General features: G+C 38.6%; 1 protein-coding gene and 1 long non-coding RNA gene across 2 annotated transcripts in view; one reads left to right on the forward strand and one right to left on the reverse strand.

The window, feature by feature from the left end:
• LOC134626017 (uncharacterized) overlaps nucleotides 1–23,619 on the reverse strand; it is a 141,840-nt gene that overhangs the window by 87,773 nt on the left and 30,448 nt on the right. The window lies entirely within an intron of this gene.
• Nucleotides 1–23,619, forward strand: part of LOC134626016 (protein shisa-8) — a 119,287-nt gene that overhangs the window by 39,751 nt on the left and 55,917 nt on the right. The window contains exon 3 of the mRNA XM_063471469.1: nucleotides 6,265–6,380. Within this exon, the coding sequence (XP_063327539.1) occupies nucleotides 6,265–6,380 (116 nt within the window). The remainder of the gene's footprint in view (nucleotides 1–6,264; nucleotides 6,381–23,619) is intronic.

Below are 23,619 nucleotides of genomic sequence, written 5' to 3' on the forward strand. Positions count from 1 at the left end.
ATATCGTTATCGTGATATAAAAGAATTCATGTCGTGATAAATATTTTTTCCATATCGCCCAGCACTAGTCCTGACCACAACCTGATAGAACACCTTTGGGATTAATTAGACTGGAGACTACGAGACTCGTCCAACACCAGTGTCTGATCTCACAAATGCACTTCTGGAAGAAAGGTCAAAAATTCCCATAAACTTTTGGAAAGTCTTCCCAGAGGACTTGTAGCAGTTATAATAGCAAAGGGGTCAAGAGATTAATCCCTATGTATTAAAAATATGATGCTATTCAAGTTCATATGTGTTTGAAGGCAGATGACTGAATATATAGTGTGTGTATATATATATATATATATATATATATATATATATATATATATATATATATATATATATATATAATATATATACATATATATAGATAACAGTGTATATTTCATAGCATAAAGTTCTGTATGGCTGTGTATGTAAGAGTAGAAGAGCACTATATAAACACAAATTCATTTACCAACGTCATGCCTCCAGAAGGACTCACAGCTCTAGAAAATGAATGAATGAAGGAATTTAAAGCTCACATTTCACAGAGAATATTGGTTAACCTCCAAAATGCTCACTGTGGAAAAATAACCTTAATTGTTCTTATTCAATTACAAACTTAGGCAGGCACAGGATATAGTGTGTACTTAATGCTGTGTCATGTGTGTAGGCCTACCCACATGCATCTACCCACAGTGTGTTTTGTTTGAAGTCCTGTATGTTAACTCTTACCGCTCTTCAACTTATCACGAAAGGGCCAGATTTCCCTCAGCATACAGACTAGCCGTGCTGCTGTGATGTACCTCATACAGCAATATAGAGATAGTCAGAAGCAGGAATTAAACTTATGCCCTTAATGCAAAGTGCGATCAGTGTTTGAGCCCTTTTGTGAATCTGAATATGCAGCTCCGATGTCCTCGCATCACTCAGTCTCATTTCAAGAGTGCTAATATCGCAAGTTGGAATAGTTTGTGACAGTTTCCTCAGGGAGGGGAAGAGAAGCAAGGGAGGAAGGGCTGAGGATGCTAAAGGGAAAGAAAAGGCTGGAAAAGAAAGTGGGCCAAAGGGTGAGAGACTGAGAGACAGAGCAGACACAACGGTGAGAGAGTGCAAGACAGGCAGAATCAGAGGGCCGCGAGGAGAAGGAAGACAGAGACGATGGGTTGAGGAAGTGATACAGGGAGAGATAAAAGGCTCATAGCAATGAAAATAAAGATGTGGGAGAGATAACGGGTGTTGGGGGGAGGGGGGGGGGGGGGGGGGCAAAGTCAGACCCAGAAAGTTGGGGAGATAAAACAGAATTAGAAGAGAACAGAAAGAAAGAGACGATGTTTCCAGGGAGATAGAGGGTGCAGTGAACAACAAGTGCTCAACAATAGCCCTCATAAGCATTCTGCAGGGGGCTGAAGAAAATCAAGAGACAGTATGAGTGGGGGTGGAGGGATGAAAGAGGAAGACAAATGGAGTGATGGATTGGAAGTGGACACATATTAATGAGAAAATGTATTAGCTAGCAAGCGGAGAATCAAAGGGCAATTGAGATGCATGTGTGGATACATTATGTGGCATACACCATCCAGTCTGTGGGTACTGCTTATGCTTCCATGTCCCTTTAAGGCATCAGTTACACAATATCCCTGTGGAAATCTCATTCTTGTTCTCTAACTTCAAACTTTGTGTTTTTAGCCATGCTAGTTTCAACCAAATAATGCTAGAGATAAAGGTGTAAGCTAATAGTCATGATAAATGATGACAATTTAAGTAATAATTTCTAATAAAACTGCTGAGTTGCTCATTTTTTTTCCTTTGTTGACAGTAAGCTCAACCTAATCACATTCAGCCCAGAGAGTATGTGTCATACTTGAAATTCCACTAAGTTGAATTAGTGAAATTAGAAAAGTAAACTCAAGGTTTTTGGGGGAAATGAAGGGCCTCTGGCTCCTGGGCACCTTCCAACTTTGCCTGTATGGCCTTTCCTGTCATCTTACAAGGACTTTGATTTTAAAAAAAAGAAAAAAAAAGAAAGAAAAACAGAAAAGAAACAAAAAGTTATTCGGCTAGAAAATTATCCAGGGGAGGTTTGCTGAGCTGGGTGCAGCACCTTCCTTCATATTCACACCTGGGAGTAGCTGTCGTAGGCAGCCATCTTTAAACGACACAAAAAAAGCCAAAATGTAAAAATTGACAGCTCTCACCTCTCTGTTCTAAGCTCCTCCCACCAAACAACATTTGAGATTTAAGCCATGCTGTTCAAGGCTCAAGGACTCCATCTAACCTGTTAAGCCACCACAACATACTGCTTTAAATGCTTATCTGGCATATCTGTCATATTATTCTATAGTCTCATCTGGTCTGGTCCTGAGAGTCCTGTGATTGGCTAAAGTCTGTGAAACATCAAAGGTGAAGAGCAAGTTTTTAGGGTGATTTGCATATTAAAAGCTAATGAATAGATTTCAATTTAGATCACATTTTTGTGAAGTTAGTATTTTTGTTTGATTGAAATAGATTTTGCTTAAGATAAATAAACAGAAAAGTGAAGAATGTATTTCCTCAAGGGAAAGATGTAGGACTAGAATATCAGTTTTATAGATGTTCACTGCATGGCAGAATCAGATCAAGAATCAACATTACTGGTGACTGTTGACTCACTCCAACAGACCGCAAACTTCCAAAAGAAAAAACAAAACTACCGAGCCACAAATTTTATCAGTACAGTTACAACATAATGTCAAGTGTCAGATAATAAAAAGCTACAGTATAGCTAATTTTATGCTAAGTCTCATAAAGGATTCGGGATCAAAGTCGGGACACCGGACACTGAGTCAGGATGTTTAAACAAACAGAATAAAACTGACTAGAGTTTCACAAAGTCTGGCAAAGAAGTTGGGTTGAATTAAAAAATCCGGTAAGAAAAAATCAGTAAAACATTCAACCAAAGTAAATGTGAAAGGACAAACAGGATACAAATTCTAAAGGAATAACTAAACTCTATCGCTTGTTATTAAAGACTTTTGCTATTACTTCTATACTTTGAAATTCTCTTTTGAGTACATAAGCGTGTTCTCTCTGTCAAGTGCCCAAGAGCGTGAATGCTCCATGCTTACTGCTCTCAGTCCTCAGTTTCCCTCTCTTCTGATAGCAGCAAACACTTTTCATCCATTTGAAGGAACATTAGCACTGATAATGCTAGCGAGCTAACAGCAGATTTTCTTCAGGCAAAGCAACACACTTTATGTGCTGTAGCATTAATTAGGTTTTCGTGTAAATGAATTTACATTCACAACACGTTGCAAATGTTCTTAAAATGCCGTAGCTAGCACCACAATCACAGCCAACATTGCAAATGTTGTTGCTGGTAAGTGCACGGTTTGCTAAGAACAACCAGTGACAGTAGGGTTGCCAACTTTTTAGCTATCAAATGAAGGACACTGTGGCATGCCAGAAGCACAATGCACAACCAGCTGGGCATAATACAAATATGTACTGTATGTTCATATTTTTATAATAAAAATGCAGTAAAATGTTGGTATTCAGTAAAATCAATACCTCATTTAAAACAATCAATAAGGCATTTCCTTTGAAAAATAAGCAAAAAAGAAAAAATATTTAAATAAAATACTGTAAATGGGTACCCTGGTTATTATGCTACACAGACCAAACCGCACCATATTTTCACAAATGACGTATTACTCCTCACATCTGGTGCACATGACAGGCTGTCACTGAGGGCTGTGACACAAGTACTCGTCCAGGTAATGGTCAATATAAAAGGAATATTTAAGTTAGGATAAGGGACGAACCAATTTTACTCATTAGACGAGGACATCCTGGCTAAAACGGGACAGTTGTCAAGCCCAAGCGACAGTAATGTTTAAATTCAAACAGGCAGGTAAGTACCTGTAGGCTACTAGTTATAAGACTGATATACTGCATATACATGTACAGTGAATAAAGAAATAAGACACAGGTCACAGTAATAATGGAGGACCAGATAAACAAAAAAAGCAGGAAAAAAGCATAAACACAGTCATCACTCCATGTAAATGATAAATGGAGAATAGCCTCCTTCTAATATAATGTTTTTCTACTATGGTTGAGCACTAAAAGCATTTTATACAACAGGTCAGTTCACCAGACACTTTCCACCTGACCATCTGAGATTTGCCTGAGAATAATTTGTTTATATTGAAGCTTTTATATCTCATTTGAATTGATTTTAAAGAACATTATGTGTACTGTATATGTAAAGCTGCTTTATATAATATTTCTACAGGCCTCCAAATCTGCTACCAGAGATCAAACAAGTATTTCAGGGACTTTAAGCATCCACCAATCTGTGTCAACTGCTCAATTCAGATTCATAGAACTAAGTAAATCTTCTGGATAATGGAATTTCAAAATGGCCACAAAAATGATGCATGAAAAACTTGTAGAGTGTAGTCTTTATAATGTTTTGTTTTTTTCAGAAAATTAATAGTAGACATTAAAATTTTGCATAATTCCTATTAAGAAGTGCATCTTTCCATGTGACTGTCACATAAGAGTTTCCTTTTTTAATTATTAGAATTTAAATTTGATGAATTGAGTTTGAATGACCCGCAAAGACACACAAAGCTGGGTGCGTTCATTGCCTCTTGCACGTGTATTGTGTTTGATTGCACTATATTGTGCTGATGTTAATGTTTTCATGCTCACTGCTCTCATGACCACAGGCAACCATTTCACAGCAGGCTAATAAAAAGACAATTGCTTTAATGCATTTTGGGAGGCTGTGTGAAGGTTTCAACAGTGAGATTAACAGTGAGGAAATATTTATGGGTCTTTTGAAAGCAGCTCTGAGGTCACAGCTGATTTGTTGACTATGTCACAGTAATTTCCTCGTCAAAAACGACACGTTGATGGCGCGCTTTCTCCTGTCATGTACACAAAACACTAGAAGGTTTGTAAGAACCAATTATAGACTCCTAAGTCAGCAGTGGCATAGTGTATAATTCAGTGAGTGTTTCTTTTTCTTTGGCCTTATTAAAAGCAAATAGTGGATTTTAGCAATTAAACAGTGATCAAGCGGGGCAGTAATCGTAGTTTTGAAACCAACATTTTCCATCTTCTCCGTCATTTTTCCATCTTCTCTGCCATTGCTTCTCCAAAAATCTTTGCTTAGCTCTTTCAGCCTGTTTGTTCCATGTGACTTATTCTGGACTAAACCTGTAAAACTCTCATTCTTGCAGACATTACATCACATAAGGTCCATTAATTTAAGTTAAAGTTAGAAGTGGGATATTTAGAATCTGGTTAGGCTTAGCATTTTTAATGAATTAAATGTATGCACACTACTGAGAACAGTCTTCACATATAATATACTGCATGTAAACCCTATAAACAGTAGTATACACGAAGCCCTGGCTGTCATAGCTGACTCAAGATGGTTTTTTCCAAATCAGCTGTGCATTTCCACAATTTTTACATACAGTACGTCCTAAAGCAAGTAAGGAAGTACCCCCACGATGTAGTACACCAACATGGCCATTATCCAGTGTCTTTAAAACATTTAAAGTAGAGTAACGTCATACTGTGCATCAGATATAACACTCAGTCCAAGTCCTTGTTTGCAGCTGAAGTTCTGCGTGCTCCCAAAGAGTTAAATCTGCAGGCCTTTTCCTGCCCGTGTTCCAGTTTTCAAGCGGCATCAGAACTTGTTCAAAGGCATCAAACAGTAAAAGACAGCAAGAGGGGAAGCTGTCTTATTTCTTATAAATGATTGACGCTCCCAGCTGGCAAACAACCAGAGACTCATCCTTTTTATCTTCACTTCCACTGTCTTGAATTGAATTCAGAGCATTTTGTGTTTTATTGATGTAAATAATCTTTATCCGCAGGTAAAGCTGTTGAGATAAAGTTGTTTTGCTACTTTAAAAAAAAAAATGGCAGTTCATATTATATGCACATCCATGTTTTGTTTTGTTTTTTTTCCAATTTTTATTATTTTTCTGACAGTCCCAGCTAAGCAATCTTTCAAACATTCTCCCTCTGGTCCTCTTTGTTTCAGCGCTCTCTCTCTCTCTCTCCTTCTTCTATCTTTGCCTCATATCACACTTTTCTCCTCTCTTCTTCCCTTTTTGTGGATGTGCGTGAGTGCACTTGTGAAAGCTCGTTAGACAATTTGTTTGTCTACTGTCTCAGATTGTGTGCAGGATGCTCAAAGTGTGTAAATGTTGTTTTTCTTCTTCCCTCCAGGACTTTGACAGAGCTTCTGAAGCAACCCGGGGAGGGCGGAGCAGTGGATGGTACTGGTGTTCATCATCCTATAGGCACAAACGGCATCTCTGCCAGAGCACTGCGCTCCAACAACGGCAAGTTTTGTTTTTTGGCATGTATGAGTTACCATACAAGCAAACTGAGCTGACAGAACATGGCTGATAACATGATAACATGGCACTACCGAACTCTTAACGCTAGCTAAAATTTTCACCAATTCAATTTTTAACTATTTAGCTGTAATTTCTAGATTTACTTTGTTTTAAAGATTTGTACACACTTTAAGTTACTATTGATTTAGTGTTACGATTTCATTACCAGATGGAGACCCCAAAGAATTAACTACTAAAACACTGAAGTTTTTTTTTCACTTACAATAGTGGATGCAAATAATAAATATGGCCATAGTTTTAAATAATGAGATGAGAATTTCTGTAATTGCTAAAGTCTGGAAGCTAAGATAAAAATTCTGGCTTCAGACTTCAGTTTTCGCTAAATTTGGCTCTGCACAGTGGTGATTCTAGGGTTTGTTGGGACCCGGGGCAAAAATCCCTCCCACCGTCATCACTACTTTGTTATAAATTATCTGACACCAGAAATAATAAAAGTTGATAGGCAACACATTATAATAGAAATGGCAGAGACATTAGTTTTTTTGGCAATAATACCTAAACCACACTGACTGGTTATGAAGTGTTAATGCTGCTTGCCAGCAAGTGTAGCTAGCTAGCTACAGTAACAAGTGGATTGCTGGTATCGTGTCTCTGACTCCTGGATGAGCATGCTCAGTTTGGTCATACTCCAGCTAGCAGAGCTGAACACACTTCCTGCTCGGCTAGCTAACTTAACTAATGCTAAATGCCAGAATAATCTACATGAAATAATGTGATTCTAGTGGAAGTTGCATTATTACATCCTGTCTTTCTCCCATAGTTAAGACTAGACTTGCAGCATTTAGTTATTTAGCATTAATTTAATCATTATTATCTGCTCCACTCACTATTTGGGCTAGGTTAGGCTAGGCTAGGTTGCTTTATTTGTACTCTAGGTAGATTTTTTTCTACAGCAAGTAAGGTTATTTCATCCTCACATGCACATTTTAAAACAAACACAGACAATGAACAAAAGATAAACATGATGTAACATACTGAAGAAATAAATAGCAAATAATAACAGAGAACCCACACAGCATCATGCGGGATAGCAAAACTGTGATTTCTTTTCTCCTCTTTTACCTTTTTCTACTTTTTTTCTCTCCCTGAAGTATAACTCTTTCATCATTGTCATTAGGTTTGTTTAAACTGAACTAGGTTTGCCACTTGCAAACAGAGTGAGTGGAGTCAGGCAAAGTCCCCTTAGTGAGGTCAGGTCTCTCCTACTGTCATTGTAAACTTTGCACATTGCCTTTGCTGAAGTTTGAAGTTTGTCAGCCCTCAGGGTCTCCCGTATTGACCTGGGGCCCCAAGTTGTTTGCCTGGTGGCAAGCAGTGCCTCTGGCTCTGCATAATGTCAAAAAGACCAGAAATCTTCAGGGAAGCTTAGTCCTCCTCTGACTGCTGTTCAACAGCAAGGGTCAGCCAATCAGGTAACAGAAACTGTTTCAGCCAGTGGATAAACTAAATGTGGATTATTCTGAACCATGAACAGTGCAAAGCTTCTAACTACAACTAACACAGAGGTGGAAATGAGCATAGTATGTTTGCACTTCTTTTTCAATTATGCAATCGTGTGCACAAAATAATAAAATCTTTATGGAGGACTTGTTATGTTGTGTCCAGATCCATACAGTATATCTAGATCGATCAGATTTTTTATTCAAATTTTATCCTTTTTTTAGCTAATCATTGCTATTCAAGTATATTGCCTGACAAGTTCCCTCTAAATTACAAGTATGTCCAGGAGATTCAGAAACAAGGGGCTGGATCAACTGGAAGGATTTGAACAAAGTTTAACACTGACTGTGGCACTCATCACCCTCAAACACACAACAAGCTCAGGAGACACTGAAGTTCAACATTTAAGCACAAAGTTCATGGAAGCATAATTATACAGATATGCACACACGTTTACATTTCTGTGCTGCTCTTAATTTCAAACTAGTGAACAAGAAAAGACACACATAAACACATACATGTCTTTCATGGGCGGGGACGTGCAGGGACAGACAGGTCATATTTAATTAAGATTTAATTAGCTGTTCCAGCTCCAGACCCACAGAGGGAAAATTGTGTGACCCATCTGTCTGCCTTCTTCTCTAGACACTTGGATCACACACACACACACACACACACACACACACACACCGTACACACACACACCGTACACACACACACACACACACACGGTATACATGCTTAATATAACCCTCTGCTTCTTCAGTGGGTTGAGACCTAAATTAGTGGACATATTTCCTGAGGGCTCATTTGTGACAAGACTGATGGTGTGTTTAAAGGACAAAGGTCCCTGTTGGCTCACGGTTCTGCTCTCACTGTCGAACGCAAAGAGAAAAAGTTGCCTTTTTATCCAGTTGTATTTATATCCAGGTTGGCTCTCTATCGTGTAGTTTTGCACCAGAGGCAGATGTGAAGCCATATGATGATAATAAACACGACTCACTAATGATAGCTGCTTCATTGGATGTAAAAGCATCTATAGGATGTCCCAGATGTTCCTCTCTGCTCTAGTTCCCGTCAATTATTTGCATTTCAGAGTAAAAGTCTGTTTGTTTCTCTCACAAACTATAGGGGCAATATTCATCCACACAGCTACAAAGGGGAATTAGTGGGACTTCTCCCTTTACTTTCATCTTCCCACCACTGATGTAAACAAGTTTTAGCCAGCTTTTTCACCACATACTGTGCTTATTAACTCTCAGCTTTATTCTGTCATCATCGTCTCCTTCTGTCACTGTACTCTAACACAAGGAGAGACAATCAAATGAACAAACACAAATACAGGAAAGCACTGGATCACCTTGACAACACCTACTGGTTTTGTGGACTCTAATATTTATATTTTAATCTAAATGAGATCCGAATTTAAAAAGTGGACATCATGCTGTCTTAAACCAGTGATCAAGACTATAAAGGCATCAAGACAGCATCTATTAAGATCATAAATCCTGTAAGCAGTAGGTCCACTTTCTCATGGACTTGGATTTCTTTTAGTAACAAGACAATTTGCCCCTTTTTGCTATTTTTAAAACAATCCAGGTTTATAAGGTACTTCTGTACTGATATCAATCTTCTTTTATGTAACCTGTGAGATAAATACAACCATACAACCAACTAAATGACCTAAAGAAACAGTGCAGGTGTGAGCGTAAACCAACTTTAAACCACACGACAAAAGGGATGTCAAACATCTACACAGGCATTTTGACATTAGCCCGCTCATATTAGCCACACTCTTTTAATATTTCATGTGTGCAACATCACGCACAGCACCACATGTTTTAGCAGCATTTAAAACATCATTTGATTATCAAGGAATAACAAATACACATACAATATGTACAGCACCAGTGTTTAACTTCGCGTATTGCACTGGTCTCAGTTTTAACTGTTTTCTGAGTGTTTTTGCTAACTGGTAACAAAGCACACACTTTCAAATCAACCCAGAGTGGTTGACTCTTAAGGGAGTGAGAAATCATTTAGGAAAAAGGACAAACCAGTGAATCAGAGTTTAAATTAGACAGCAAGCTAACAAGGGGAAGGAAAGAGAGGTGTGAAGTAAGCACAGACATATGGAGACATGGTGTATATCATCTAGAATGGGGTACAATAAAATAAAGCCTTCCTGATCCTGCTGGGTCAGCTGTCACATAATCACCTCTTAATTAAACACTTTTAATCCTCCCGGCCACTTAGACAGGGACAGCGACAAAGACAGAGAGAGAGGAGAAACTGGGACCGGATGCTTAACAGAGGTGTGAAAATTCATAAGAAATTACTGGAAGTTTGAGTAAAAGAGCTTTCATGTATAATAAAGCTATTTTGTTTCATGGTTTGAATTTTGTGGAACATTAATAGAGCTTTTCATTCCAATATTATTCAATCTGCTCCTTTTCACTGTGTTATAAAGAGTCAAATTCACACTCAAGAAGTACTCACACAGACAGAGTTTATTTGTAATCAAATCTAATCAAATTCATTAGAATCTCATCTGTATCCAGCCATTGAAACATTTTAGCAATGACAGCAGTCTGTAATGTTGATTCATTGAGTGGGTCTATCACTTTGCTCCAGAGTGAAATAACTCGACAGCTATTTTGTCCCCTGTGGGCTCCACTATAACCGTTTTGTGACCTTTGCTGTAGTGCGCTTACTATACTCACATATCAACTTGCACAACTAACAAAATCCTGTGTCAACATTTATATTTGCGTGGAACTGCAGATTTTGAACTTTGACAGAAATTTAAACTTGACACAATAAATAAATAAATAAACTACTGTGAAAAAAGTCTCGAGCCACCCCCAAATTCTTTATATTTTGCTTCCAAGGAGTCTGACTTTCTTGTGATTTCTCCAGGCTCTCTGAACTTCTTTTGCAGGCTTTCGTCACGATCCTGGGTCATTAGACCTAGCATTTTCAGTTTTAATATATTTTGATGCTTATGGTTTATGTTTAGGCTCATTAGGTTTTCTAAGTTCATTTCTATTATGCCTAGGTTGCCGTTATTTTTCATTCATTGTTTCTTAGATTCCCCTTGTGTCTTGACCCTCTGTGTTTAAGTCTCCCTCGCCCTTCGTGTGTTGTCATGTCTGCAAGTCATTATGTTTCCTGTTTTATTTTGAAGAGGTCTGCTGTCCCATGTTCATTGTGTTTAGTTTCGCTTCCCCTGTCATGTAATTATGTTCATTTCAGTCTGCTGTTTCCCCATGTGTTTCCACTTCCCCTTATCACCTCCTGTGTGTATTTAGTCTGTGTGTTTTCATTCATTCCTTGTCAGGTCATCTGTTGTTTCACACCATTTTTCCAGGTCTCATGTATTCATGTCCAGGTTTGTTCACTTTCATCTTCATCTTCATGTCAGGGTTTTTCATGTTGTATTTTAGTTCACCCAGTTTAGGTTAATATTTAGTTTTGCATGAGTGTGCCTTGCCCTTTGTTTGTACCTTTTTATCAGCCTTATTAAACGGCTCGCCTTCTGTTAATTCGAGGTACGTTCCACGTTCCATTGTGTCTGCGTTTAGGTCCATTATTCACACTCCACACAGTCCGCTTCCGCACACTGTGACAGTTTTCTTTGGACACTGGTTACGTTTTCAATAATGAGAAATTATTTTTGTTTTTTATTGTTAAACCAGTTAACACTGACCTACGAATCATACAGTTATAAAAAAGACACTTAAATCAAGACATGAACCAATATCATATCTACATATAACAGACAACTTAGAAAAAACAAACAATTTAAAAATGTTTCTTTACGCACTTTGTTTAATAGCACCTTATTATAATAATTTGTAATTAGAATAATGTAAAATAATACAGTGTGCCCCCATTTCTTTCACTCTTGACATGGTGTGCAGCGTGTCTTTAAAAAAAACTGAGGAAAATGAAAAAAGGAAAAAATCCTCCAAAGACCTGACGCTGATCCGGAGAGATGCATCTGGGCCTCAACTGGATCCATCTGCTGTTCGGTGAAGCTTCAGCACTGATGTATTGTGGCGGTACTGTCAGAGTGCACCTGAATACAATGCTAATCCAGCTAAATCATGTTTTCTCCTCTACGCTTCCTCATTTTCAATACAGCTATAGTTTTAATACCATATAAGTCATGAAGTAAGACATAAAAGTGTCAAGATGTAAAGTGAAAGGCTGCTATATTTGAAAGGAAAGAGGAAGGGGAGGGGGAGAGGAGTATCACGGTCTGTTTTCAATGATTGAATGAGTGAAAGTGCAGAGTAAAGAGTTCCTGCGGGGTTACCAATGACAGCTGATATTGCGCAGGGAAAAGAACAAGAAACTGCTGTCACTTCTTTAATTTATTATAGCAACACTGTGCTATTAAAAAAAAAAAAACCACAGTATTGTAACATGTATTATAGGATTCAGCAATAAAAAGTCAGGATTATGGTGCAGTATAGAAGCGTAGTTTGCCAGTAATAGACCACAGTTGTTCTGCACCGATGCTTCAGTTTTCAATAAGACTGCATCTGAGAAAGAGTTCTTCACATTAATGTTAATAAAACTATCTGAAAACTGCAGCGATGTGCTATAAATAACAATGGGTACTTAATAGTAATGGTCCACTGTTAATGTCTAAAGATTCTCCTCACTACAGTTTCAGTAATGAATAAAATATAACAAAGTCTACGCCCTGTCTCAAAGCATCATCGTAGGCGTTTAATGGTAATATCCTGAGCTGCCTTCCAAACCAAATGAGACTAAACATGTGAAACTGATTTAAATTAGAAAAAAAAGTGATGACGTGAAGATTTCTTGAAACCCCTCTTTGGATTTGGTTTGTCTTCTTTTCTACCTTTTTGCTTTTTCTCTAACATAATCCCAGTGAAGCACCTACAGCACGTAACTCCACTTAAAATCGCCTGAACTTTCAAATATCATTGAAGTCACCTTGCTACAGTTAAAAAAAAACATGCTTGGATTGTGATATCTGACAAAACAATCTCAGGATCTGATATAATCAGAGCATATGGGGGGGGGGGGTTCAAAAGCAACTGTTATCATGATTTACAATGCAAGTGGAGCAAAGGGAGTTTGTTTACCAAACCCACTTAATATTAACGTACTGAACACAAAACAGAGCTGTGCAGGTTTATGAGAATAAGGTTTACAACATTTAGACATGCTCTGCAAGCTGCTTGCACAGATCACACCAATTACAGTCAGCAGAAGTGAAACTTAGATCTTAATAATCTTAATCTAAATGTTACCGGCCTTTTCAATTGATATTATTTTTCCAGTAATATGTAGCATCTCTTTCCAATCCTGCAAGCAATACAGTCACCTGTTGTGTGTGTGTGTATTTAGCTCGAAAAGCATCATTACTTCCTCCATTCAGAAAGGGTGTTACATTAGTGTTAGTATGTGTAGTTTTTGAATGTATTACAGGAGATAATCATTGTATGAGATTAAGAGAGGTCTAAATTAGTGTTAGCATCACCGTGACAGAAGAAGAAAGGAGGATGAACACTAAATGAAAGCGAGAGGATGGAAGATTTTGTCAATGAGAGGTGTGTGTGTGTGTCTGTGTGTGTGTGTGTGTGTGTGTGTGTGTGTGTGTGTGTGTGTGTGTGTGTGTGTGTGTGTGTGTGTGTGTGTTTGATAATGAGAAACAAAGCCTTGGAGTGGAGAAACTAACAGCTCTGTGGAAAATAAGGAAGTATCCAGTGTACAGTTGGGTCAGAACAATATTTTTTTTCCAGAACAATGTGTGAAAGAGTGAGAGCAAAGGGAAGAAAGAATAAGACGGTGAGAGGTAAAGGTAAAGAAAGGTAGAGGAAGGAAGGATGAACACACTGGTACATAGAGAGAAGAGACAACATGCTGCTAGCTGCGAGGGGGACAGCTGGTCAGCTGCTGTTCTGCTCTGTTCTGGTGTGGAGAGCTGCCCTGAGGACAGTCACCCTATTCTGCACACACACACAGGGCATGCACAGGCCAAGCACATACATGGCTTTGCACGACATTACAAACGTGTGTGCAGCGTCTGTGCCAACTGAGCATATACCGATGTACCCACTGTGGTATGAACTTTCATGGAAATTTTCTTTGTATTTACTGTAGAGATGATGAGCTGACACGGAGGGAAGACGGTGGTTAACAAATTGGGAAAAGAAAGCGAAGAAATAATGAGTGACGTGTTGAAGAAATGAGGGAGAGGACAAAAAAAAGTGGGGAAAGTAAAATGAAAACATAAGGTGCGTGTAAGCGAGCCAGTGAGCGATTACATAAGAGTGAGAACCAGAGTGGAGAGGGTATCAGGCGATGGAATGTGAATAAGAAAGTGTGGCAGGGGAGGAGGAGTGAGACAGGAGCAGATGGCAGGGAAGAAAAGGAGGGAAGGAAGATGGAAAGCTGGGAATGTGCGTACACTCCCTGATCACTTATAGCTGCTGTCAGCCATGCAAATGTTGCCTAACTGTAACAGTGACTGCAGCACAAAGAAGTAGAGATCTTTTTTTTTTTTCTTTTGTTCATCAAATTGCAATCAGCTGAATTCAGCACCACTTAAAACAACATGAAGCAGGAACCAGTCAGCTTCAATCTAAAGCATTTAAACATATTATACATTTAGACTTTAATTTAGAGACCTAGCATGTATAAGAATTTTACAGAGCGGGGTGTATTGTATTTTGCATATACTATATTTTCTGGCTTTAACAACAGAACTTATCCATGAGAAGTAAAAGACTGGCCCATAATAGCAACAGATACTGTTTTAAGCACTCTTTTTAGCCCCCATATTTCTTCCAATAATAGCATGACTGGCACAAAATTTGAGTCAGCAAATGTCAGCCTAAGAAGGGGAACATCATTTTTGCTTAGAATTGCATTTTCAGAAACCTACCCATACAAATGGATTGTTGCGCCATTATAATAGAAACATGTGATTTGTTTCAGCTACAGTACTGTACAAGGTCTTTAGCAAGGTCTTTTCTTTCTGTTTTGCTAGGAAAAAATAGAAAATGGGTCCACTGATTTCCTAAAACATGCAAACATATATAGAATTATATAAGGCTAAACAAAGTTTGCACAGTTCTAATGTGCTTGAAAGTCAATATTTGGTATGACCACCTTTATTCTTCTACACAGTCTGAACTCTCTTAGGCAGCTTTCTTGTTGTTTCTTTAAGTGGTCCTCAGGTGAGTGTAACAGGACACAAATCATTCAGAGAGTTCAACTTTTATCTAATCATAATATTTTCCCAGAAGTCTTGGAGATCATCAAGATGTTTTTTGGCAAATGTGAAACGAGCCTTTGTGTTGTTTTTGATCATCAGTGGTTTTCTCCTTGGAACTCTCCCATGGATGCCCGTCTCTTATGTGTAGATATAACACAAGTTCATCCCTTGAGTTTGGTGCCTTTTTAATGTTTGAATAATTCATAGGTCAGTGTTAAGTGGTTTAACAAAACAAATGGAAACAGTCAGGTGCAAGGAGTGGACTGAAAATGAGTCATAGTCGATGTAGAAAGAAAACTTTAAAGGACCTTCAGAAAGCCTGGAGAACTACTGCTCAAGACCACTTTAATAAATGAAGAGAAAGTCCGACTCCTTGGAAGCAAAATATAAGGAAATGAGGGGCAGCTCAAGACTTTTGCACAATACTGTACATATCTATAATGTTACACCTGCTTTACAATAATTATGTCCTGCAATTTCAGACTGGATGACTGATGAATCTGTGCAAACACAAAGAAAACGCCACCTATGTCTGTGCTCTTCTTAATATTCCAACACGCTTTTAAAACACATTAAACAATCATGCTTTGTTCCGTCTCAGTAATTCAAATGCACACATGTGATTCTTTATTCAGAAGTTCTCACAGGTAACCTTGTAACAAAAAAAGTCCCTGTGCTATAAAAGGATAATATTTCATGGGGAAATATCTAAGCTCTTCTTCTCCACTGGAGGTCTCTTCTGACATGGGTAAGGTTTTGCATTTGTGGGGCATAATTTGCATGTCAGTAGCCTTCAAGAGAGGCCCCAAAAAAAAAAAGGGAGGGGGAGGCATAGATAGGGAAATAAAAACATTAGAGGGAAAGAGAGGCGGAAAAGAGGAAGAGAAGAAGAGTGAGAGAAAACAGAGAGAAACAAATGGAGCAGGAAGAGAAGGATTGTGCTTTTGATGCAGAGGGAGTCGGAGAGCAAGAGAGAGTGGAGGGAGAGATGGGATCAGTCTGACATTGAAATCAAAATAAGGAAATGGTTATCACTGCAGCCTGCAGGACGGGTGCTAAGTGAAAACACGTCCTATAGAGGCAGGGGGATAGTGTGTGTGTGCAGAAGTGTGTTAGCATCTGTGTGGGTGTTTGTTTACTTGTGTGTGCCCTTGATTTCTGTGGATCGTCACTACAGTGCCACATGGGGACGGTGCCAATTATAACCGCGCTGAGCGTCAGCAACACACCACCAGAGACGGAACGAACGAGAGAGGGGGGTTAAACACAGCAAAACTGAATTAGGGCTATATTAAGAAGTACGTGCGTCTGTATGAGTCAATATTCATACAATCACAGAAACGCGCACTCGTGCATGAGTGTATTGTATACCGTGTAGATCAGGTGGAGTTTTCTTTTAAATTAGTTTGAAATATAACTCCTGTCAGGCGTTGTGTTCAAACACAAGACAGAAAGTTCCTTGCTGACCTTTTGATGACTGCTGTAACCTTTGACCAGCTTTCAAGTTCTGACCTCATGAAACCAGATTTAATATTGAAGCGTAACACATTTTATGAGATCTGGAATATGTCTAATCAGGCTTGGCAGCAATAATACAGGAACAGAAACGGCAACCCACTAAATATTGCTGAGGCCTGTGCACAACAAGTTAAAAGGATCTAGTGTAAATTTGCATTCATCTGCCACTTCATTAGGTTACCTGTAGAGCTCCTCATTAATGCAAATATCTAAATAGTCATATAGCAACAAGGTGGACATTGTCAAAATAATCCGATAAAGTTTAAAGTGAGTGTCAGGATGGAGAAGAAAGGTGATTTTGAACGTGGCATGGTTGTTGGTGCCAGAACGGGCCGGCCTGAGTATTTCTGAAACTGCTCACCCTCGCATTTTCACACACTACCACCTCTACTGAAAATATACAGTGAGAATCAGTGTTCTTTGTGAAAATGTCTTATTAATGTCAAAGATCAGAGAAAAACAACTCATCATAAGGTCAGACTGCTTTGAGCTGATAGGAAGAGAAAGGTCACTCATACAACCCCTCACTACAACCAAGGTATGCAGAAGAGCACCTCTGAATGAACAACACATCGATCCTTGAAGCAGATGGATCTTCGTCAGCTAAGAACAGATAACATAGGCTATAATTTGCATAAAAGTAATAGTACAATCAATACAAGGTTGAATAAATTTTACCTGGTCTGATGAGCCTTAAAAATTTGAATTTGGCATAAAAAAAACAGCATAAAAACATGGATCCATCATGCCTTCCACAGTTCAGGCTGGTGGTGGTGCTAGAATAATGTGGGTACCTTAGCACCACCTGAGCATTGCTTAAACACCTATCATGTGATTGCTGATGGCCGTGTCCATACCTTTATGACAACAGTGTACCCATCTTCTCATGGTTGCTTAAAATAGGACATGTGGATGTCTAGAAGTTCAAATCACCGCTGGGATGTGGTGAGAATATGACATTTTGGATCAACTATATGATGCTGCCATGTTGCTATAATGGACCAAATCTCTGAGGAATGTTTTCAGCACCTTGTTGAATCGATGCTGTGAAGAACTGGGTCACTTGTGTGGAGTGTGCACTGTGTTGCATCAGGTTCAAGTCAGAATCTGAACTAAAAGCATTCCTTACATCCTCAGCTGTGCAGTTTATGAATAAGTAACTTGATAAATAATGTGATAAAATTATGAATATCACATTTTAAAAGTGAAAGGAATCAAATATTAAAATGAACTAAATATTGTAAATATTAAAAGTGTTGATTCCAAAACCTGCAGCATGACACAGCACAAGCCTTTTGCTGTATTATCGATGTCAAACCTGTTTATTCCTATATCTGTATATGAATATGCTATTTTCTTTAGTCATCTTCATTCTCCCAGTTTTGCTTTCGCTCGTTCTTACAGCTTATTCATTCTTCTCAGTTTTTCTCTCTTTCTCTCGACCTTCATATGGTGAGAGAAAGAAAGCAATGATCTATTATTGTCAGCAGAGAAAGAGGGTTAGGGAATGTGATTCTGCATTTCCCCTATACAGAAACTTCGAACGCCTCATTTTCTCTCCCCTCGGGCCAAAATATCTTTATCTTCCCCTCGAGCTGAAATTATACCGATGCTGCCAAAACTGCCCGTAATGAAGTACTTGAAAAGAAAAATCCCAGTTATATTTTCTACCAAGTTGCAGGTGGTTTCATGAATTTATTGAATATATTGACTTGAATGTCTTTTACACTGACTTTCACTGTTTTGTGAAGAAGAACTTTCCCTTCTTGGCTGTTTCAAAAGTGTTACTTATCAGTCTCTGACTTATTTTGTTAAAAGGTGCACAGCAGAATTAAGATATCCTCCCTGATTGCTGGGCAAATCAGGTGTAAATCAGGCTAATAATGCAATAGTGCTTCAGTCGCTCTGCTCTTCCACTGCAGTATCATTTTATCTATCTCAGTATTTCCAGTTCCCTCTCATTAGTTGCCAATCTTCTCTGATCTCCCGCCTTCTTTGTGCTCGCAGTCCCACTTCCCTCAAGGCCTCTCTTTCTTTTTTGGTATTTTCCGTCACTTCTCTGTCCCCTTCGCCTTTATCTCATTCTTCGCCCTGCTTCGCTCTTTTGCTCTCTAAATCATAGCCTCGGTGTCTGCAGACTGAGCTGTGTTATCCGTCATTTTCTCACTGAATTCTAAAGTCACCCAGAAATGATCACAGAGCTTCAATAAATAGATCTGATATCCCCCCTGGTGATTTCAGTTGTTCTGGAGTTGAGTTGCATGGAGTTGAAAGCAAATTTGTTGGGGGGGGTTACAGGGCCAGAACCTGAAGGTAACAGCAGTAAAGCATAGGGATAAAGCAGAAGAAAAGCCATGAGTTTGTAGGAAACATGTAGTATTTTTGGTTTATCTCATTTAAAAGGAATTATTTTTTAAAAAGTGTTAAAGTGTAAAATTAATACATCTAATAAAATGAACTCATATAACAAACATATGAACAGGTTCAGTAGTCTTATTCTATCCATTCTAGTTCTGTGTTGATCTGTCCGCTGACACTGCTGAAAGTCAACCAACTCACAGAGGAGAAATATCCAGAATAAGCTTATTAACAAGCCAGGGCAGCAGCAGATTACAGCTTTAGCGAACGGCCAAAACAATGACACAAAACTGACAAACAAAGTCACACAGTCGGATAGACAGAAACCGGACTGGAGGGTCAGTGGTCTGAAGGGAGAAATGAATACTGTGTGGTGGAATTCAAATCTAAAGTTAAAGTTTTATTTAGATAACAACAAAATGTATCCTAGATTTATTTCTTCATTCTGTATTTCTAGTTGCTACTAACACATTTTGTAACTTTTTATGGCGTCCTGTTTTAATCTTCTGCACAGGTTAGGTTAATATAATTAACAGTAACACAGTATATGCATCTCTAATGACTTCTGATGTGCAAAGCCACCATATAATGGAGAGAACACAGCTAATGAAGTTTTAGTTTCAACTCAAAATTTCTATCCAACAACGAATCCATCGATTTTCTTTACTGGTTATCCAATTTAGGGTTGCAGGGAGGGTGGAGCCTATCCCAATCCCTATTGCCTATATATGGTGAGTTTGTGCAGCCACAGTCTTTACACACAGCTGAATTTGAGTGAGTTATCTAGATTAATACAAAGGCATTCCCGAAATGTTCGGCCTGTTCATGCTGCTGGAAAACTGTTATACTTATTGCACTGAAAAATATGTGCTTTAGATGTGGTTTATTTGCTAAATTGATTATTTAGCTCATCACTAGTTAGCTGCTACGCAGTGTAATGGTGGCCGAAATATATCATGCCTTTAAAACATATAAATGATATGATACTGTCAACATGATGACATCATAATCTCTGATATTAGTATGATCCTTAAGGGGCCTTGCATCTACCTGTGTGCCAAGTTTTGGTACTTAGCGCTCAGTGGTCTAGGAGACGTTCTCGAACAAAGGAACAAACACACAGACGGGTTTTGTGTATTATTGTAAGGTGTTTCCCACAAAACTTTCACATAGGTGGTGTTTTGAACTACATACATGCAAAGATTTGCAGACTAACACAGTGGAGATGTTATCGGGCATGTTGACTGTTTTCACTATCTTAGGTTAGCATGTTAGTATGATAGCATTAGCGAATTAACACTGTTGAGGTTTTGCTGTTGTGTGCTCGCTGACCAGGTGACTTTAACTTTGGACTTCTGACAATCACAGTGCCAAAGTTGGGTTAAGTGAATAAGGCCCAAGTCACACAGGATTAGAGACCAGTCTGCAGCCAATGGCAACCACGTGGTTGTGAGGGAGAAATGGGTATTCAATAATCAGTTGAATATTCATGACATTTTAGTCAAGTTGGCATCTTCCATCGAAACTATGGGCAACCGTAACAACTTTTTAGCAACCAAAATAATCATAAAGAAGTTTTTTGTGCAGTGTCCTCTTTGGACATGTTTTGAAACACTTGGTAACCAGTTGGGTAATACACATGTATCCCTAGCAACCACTGGTTGCATCACGTCGAGTATGAAAGACAACTCTTCAGCATGACATCGCATGTGAAACCTCGTATGATGATTAAGGACGCTGTGAAAAAGCTAGAACAAAATTTAAAGGTTCACAGGAGCCGTAATTCGTTAAGACATTTTACACATTAACAAACATGTTACCCTCAGAAAAGAACACGTTCACGCCTTGATATTTAACCATACAGGAAACCAAAAAGTGCTTATGATGTCCAAACAGCCACATTTAAAGCTGGAGTAAAATTCAGCTGCCACAAAAAGAGCAGAGTCACAATATCACTTAAATCGAATGATAAAACATTTTTCAGTATTTGCTGACATACACACTGTAAGTGTTGTTGTACTGAAATTCAATTACACTCAGTTGTATATGTAAAAAAAAAAAAAAAAAAAAAGTAGTTACGCAATGAATGAAAAAAAGATCCCAGGTTATTTTCCCACCTTAGTTGTGTGGAAATGGGTGGAAATTACAGGTTATCATTTTCAAAAATAAAGAGAAATTGCTTTGTGTTGAGTGGTGGTTTTAGAGGCTTTTCAACCCTGAAGCAGAGGTCCGTACAGCTTTATAGTGGCACAAAAGAAAACATCTGTAGGATGCATGCCATCAGTGTCTGTACAAAACTTCATGTTAATGTAACGTGAGTGGTTTTCTGTGTTCTCTGCTTTCAGTACAGTGTTCAGGCCTCTGTAGCTGCTGCAGAGGACGTGAATTTAGAAATGTATATAGCACAGGTGGGGGGTTGGGGGGGGAATAATGTATCTTTAGACACATCTCTATTTTCCCATGTGTGTGAAGAGTGAAGATGCTTGTTTGTGTGAGTGTGTGCAGCTGTGTGGATTGCTCCAGTGTTGTGCAGTGGACATTTTTTTTCATCTCTGTCATTTGAAGGACACAAGAGTCCACTCTTAGCCACCGCACACCGAGCATTCATAACAGCCCCTTCCACACGCAAACACAGCTAGGCCAAGCATCGTGGGTAGCGTGGACAGACGTTCTTATAAATTGGAGCTCAATGGAGACAAATGACAACACCTTGCCAGTGTGTACTGTCTTAATGTGCAGTTTATCGTGCATGAGTGTGTGTTGAGTATTAGAAATGTCAAGAGAGGCTTAGGGAGGCTTTGTTATGTCTGTCACCACCTGCCTCGAGCCATCCCTGGGGTTAACCATTATGAATTGACACATTTTTACACATTTGACCTTAGAAAAAGCGTAGCAGTGTGAGTTAGCAGCACTGCATGTGATGACTTGTGGTTGTGTTGTCCGTATTTGTCTCCCTAATACATGACCAACATTTTTCAGTTTTCAGTGGATGTAAAATCGTCTCTCTGGTTTAAGTGGAACAAAGCAATCCTCATGACATCATTTTTGGAAGGCTATTAAATATCAGCAAACCTTACCATTGAAGAAATTGTGAGAATTGTGACGTCTTTGTGTTTGCAGGTTTTATTTGCTCAGTGAGCGTGCATGCAAAGACACCTACTGTAGCTCTACTTTGTAAGCAAGAAGTGGTTGTTTTCTATGTGCTAGGTGCAGTGAGGAGTAAGGCAGATTAAAGAGGGATGCATGCATTTCATGGATGCAAAGAGCTTGTGAATGTGTGTGCATGTGAGTATTTGTGTGTGTGTCTGTTGGATACTGATAGGAGCCTCTGCTGAGCCCCTGAGTGAGGTGCAGTGTGGCTATACATTAAATAGCCAGGATTAGCCGTGACTGCTGCAGGCTCACTGATAGCATTACTGTTATGAAGCGACTGGAAGGAATCGGACTCCATTTTGGCTCTGTTATTCTGTCATAATGAGGCATAACCCCTGTCAAAGAGGACTCAGTGGCTTCCTGGTTAATGCATTAGGGCCAAGTGCAGCTCTGGAGCTGGCTACCAGAATAGGAGACGACACACACTGAAAATATTCCAGCAAAAAGAAAAAAAAATTACAGGAAGCAAATATATATTCTATTGATGGTCCTTATAATTGGAAAATAATTTCAGTAATTTCCAAGTGTACCTGGCTGTTAAATTAAACTAAAATAGAATATATACACACTAAAAAAGCAGGCTAAATATTGAATTTGGGGACTGGTGCACAATCAAACTTAAGACAAAATACAGTGTCTGTCCACACTTCCGCAGTGAGACACAGAACTACTTCTGTTAAGTGGAAAACCAATACAAATGAGTTAAAGTTCGTTAACACGAGCAGTTGTGCTCAACATCCTCCTTATGCAAACTTTGTCTCTCTTGCATTGGGCACAGGAAGTGTAGCATCACCTGCTAGTTTTTGTGGAAGACTTTACTGAAAGGTTCAGATTTGGAAGATTGGCCATCTTTATTTGTTTTTTGTTCTTTTTATTGGACATGACAACGATTGTGCGACGAGGGCAGCACTGAGGACTTACACGGGCCGCTTTGGAAATAAAATATGTTTAAACAGTTGAATATTAATCACAAATTATGAACTGATGTCTTCTCAGCTGTTTATGATCACTTCATATGTTAATATTTTTAAGCCTTCCTGATTATATTACAATTTTAAAAATCTATGTAGAGAAGATTAAACATGAAACTGAAAAGCATAGTTTCTCCTCCTTAATTCCTCTAAAAACTGCACAAAATTATTATTAAGGGCCCAATGTGCAGCAAGACCAAGATTTTTCTAGGTTGGATGTTGAAACACACAATTTCATAAATTATACAGAATACACAGGGTACTATGATGACAAAGATATGTTGGTTTCATCACTTGGTTCCATATCTATCTATGGATGTTCCCACAACCAAATGTGTTTATTATTTGACAATGGAGGGCACCAAAAGTAGAAAAGCAAAAGTTACAAAAAAGTTGTTTATTCCCTAGAGCAGGAATATCTTCATACAGTATACACTCTATCAGGTCTCGGGTTTAACAT

Source organism: Pelmatolapia mariae, linkage group LG4 (genome assembly GCF_036321145.2).
Source record: "Pelmatolapia mariae isolate MD_Pm_ZW linkage group LG4, Pm_UMD_F_2, whole genome shotgun sequence".
NCBI classification, from domain to species: Eukaryota; Metazoa; Chordata; class Actinopteri; order Cichliformes; family Cichlidae; genus Pelmatolapia; species Pelmatolapia mariae.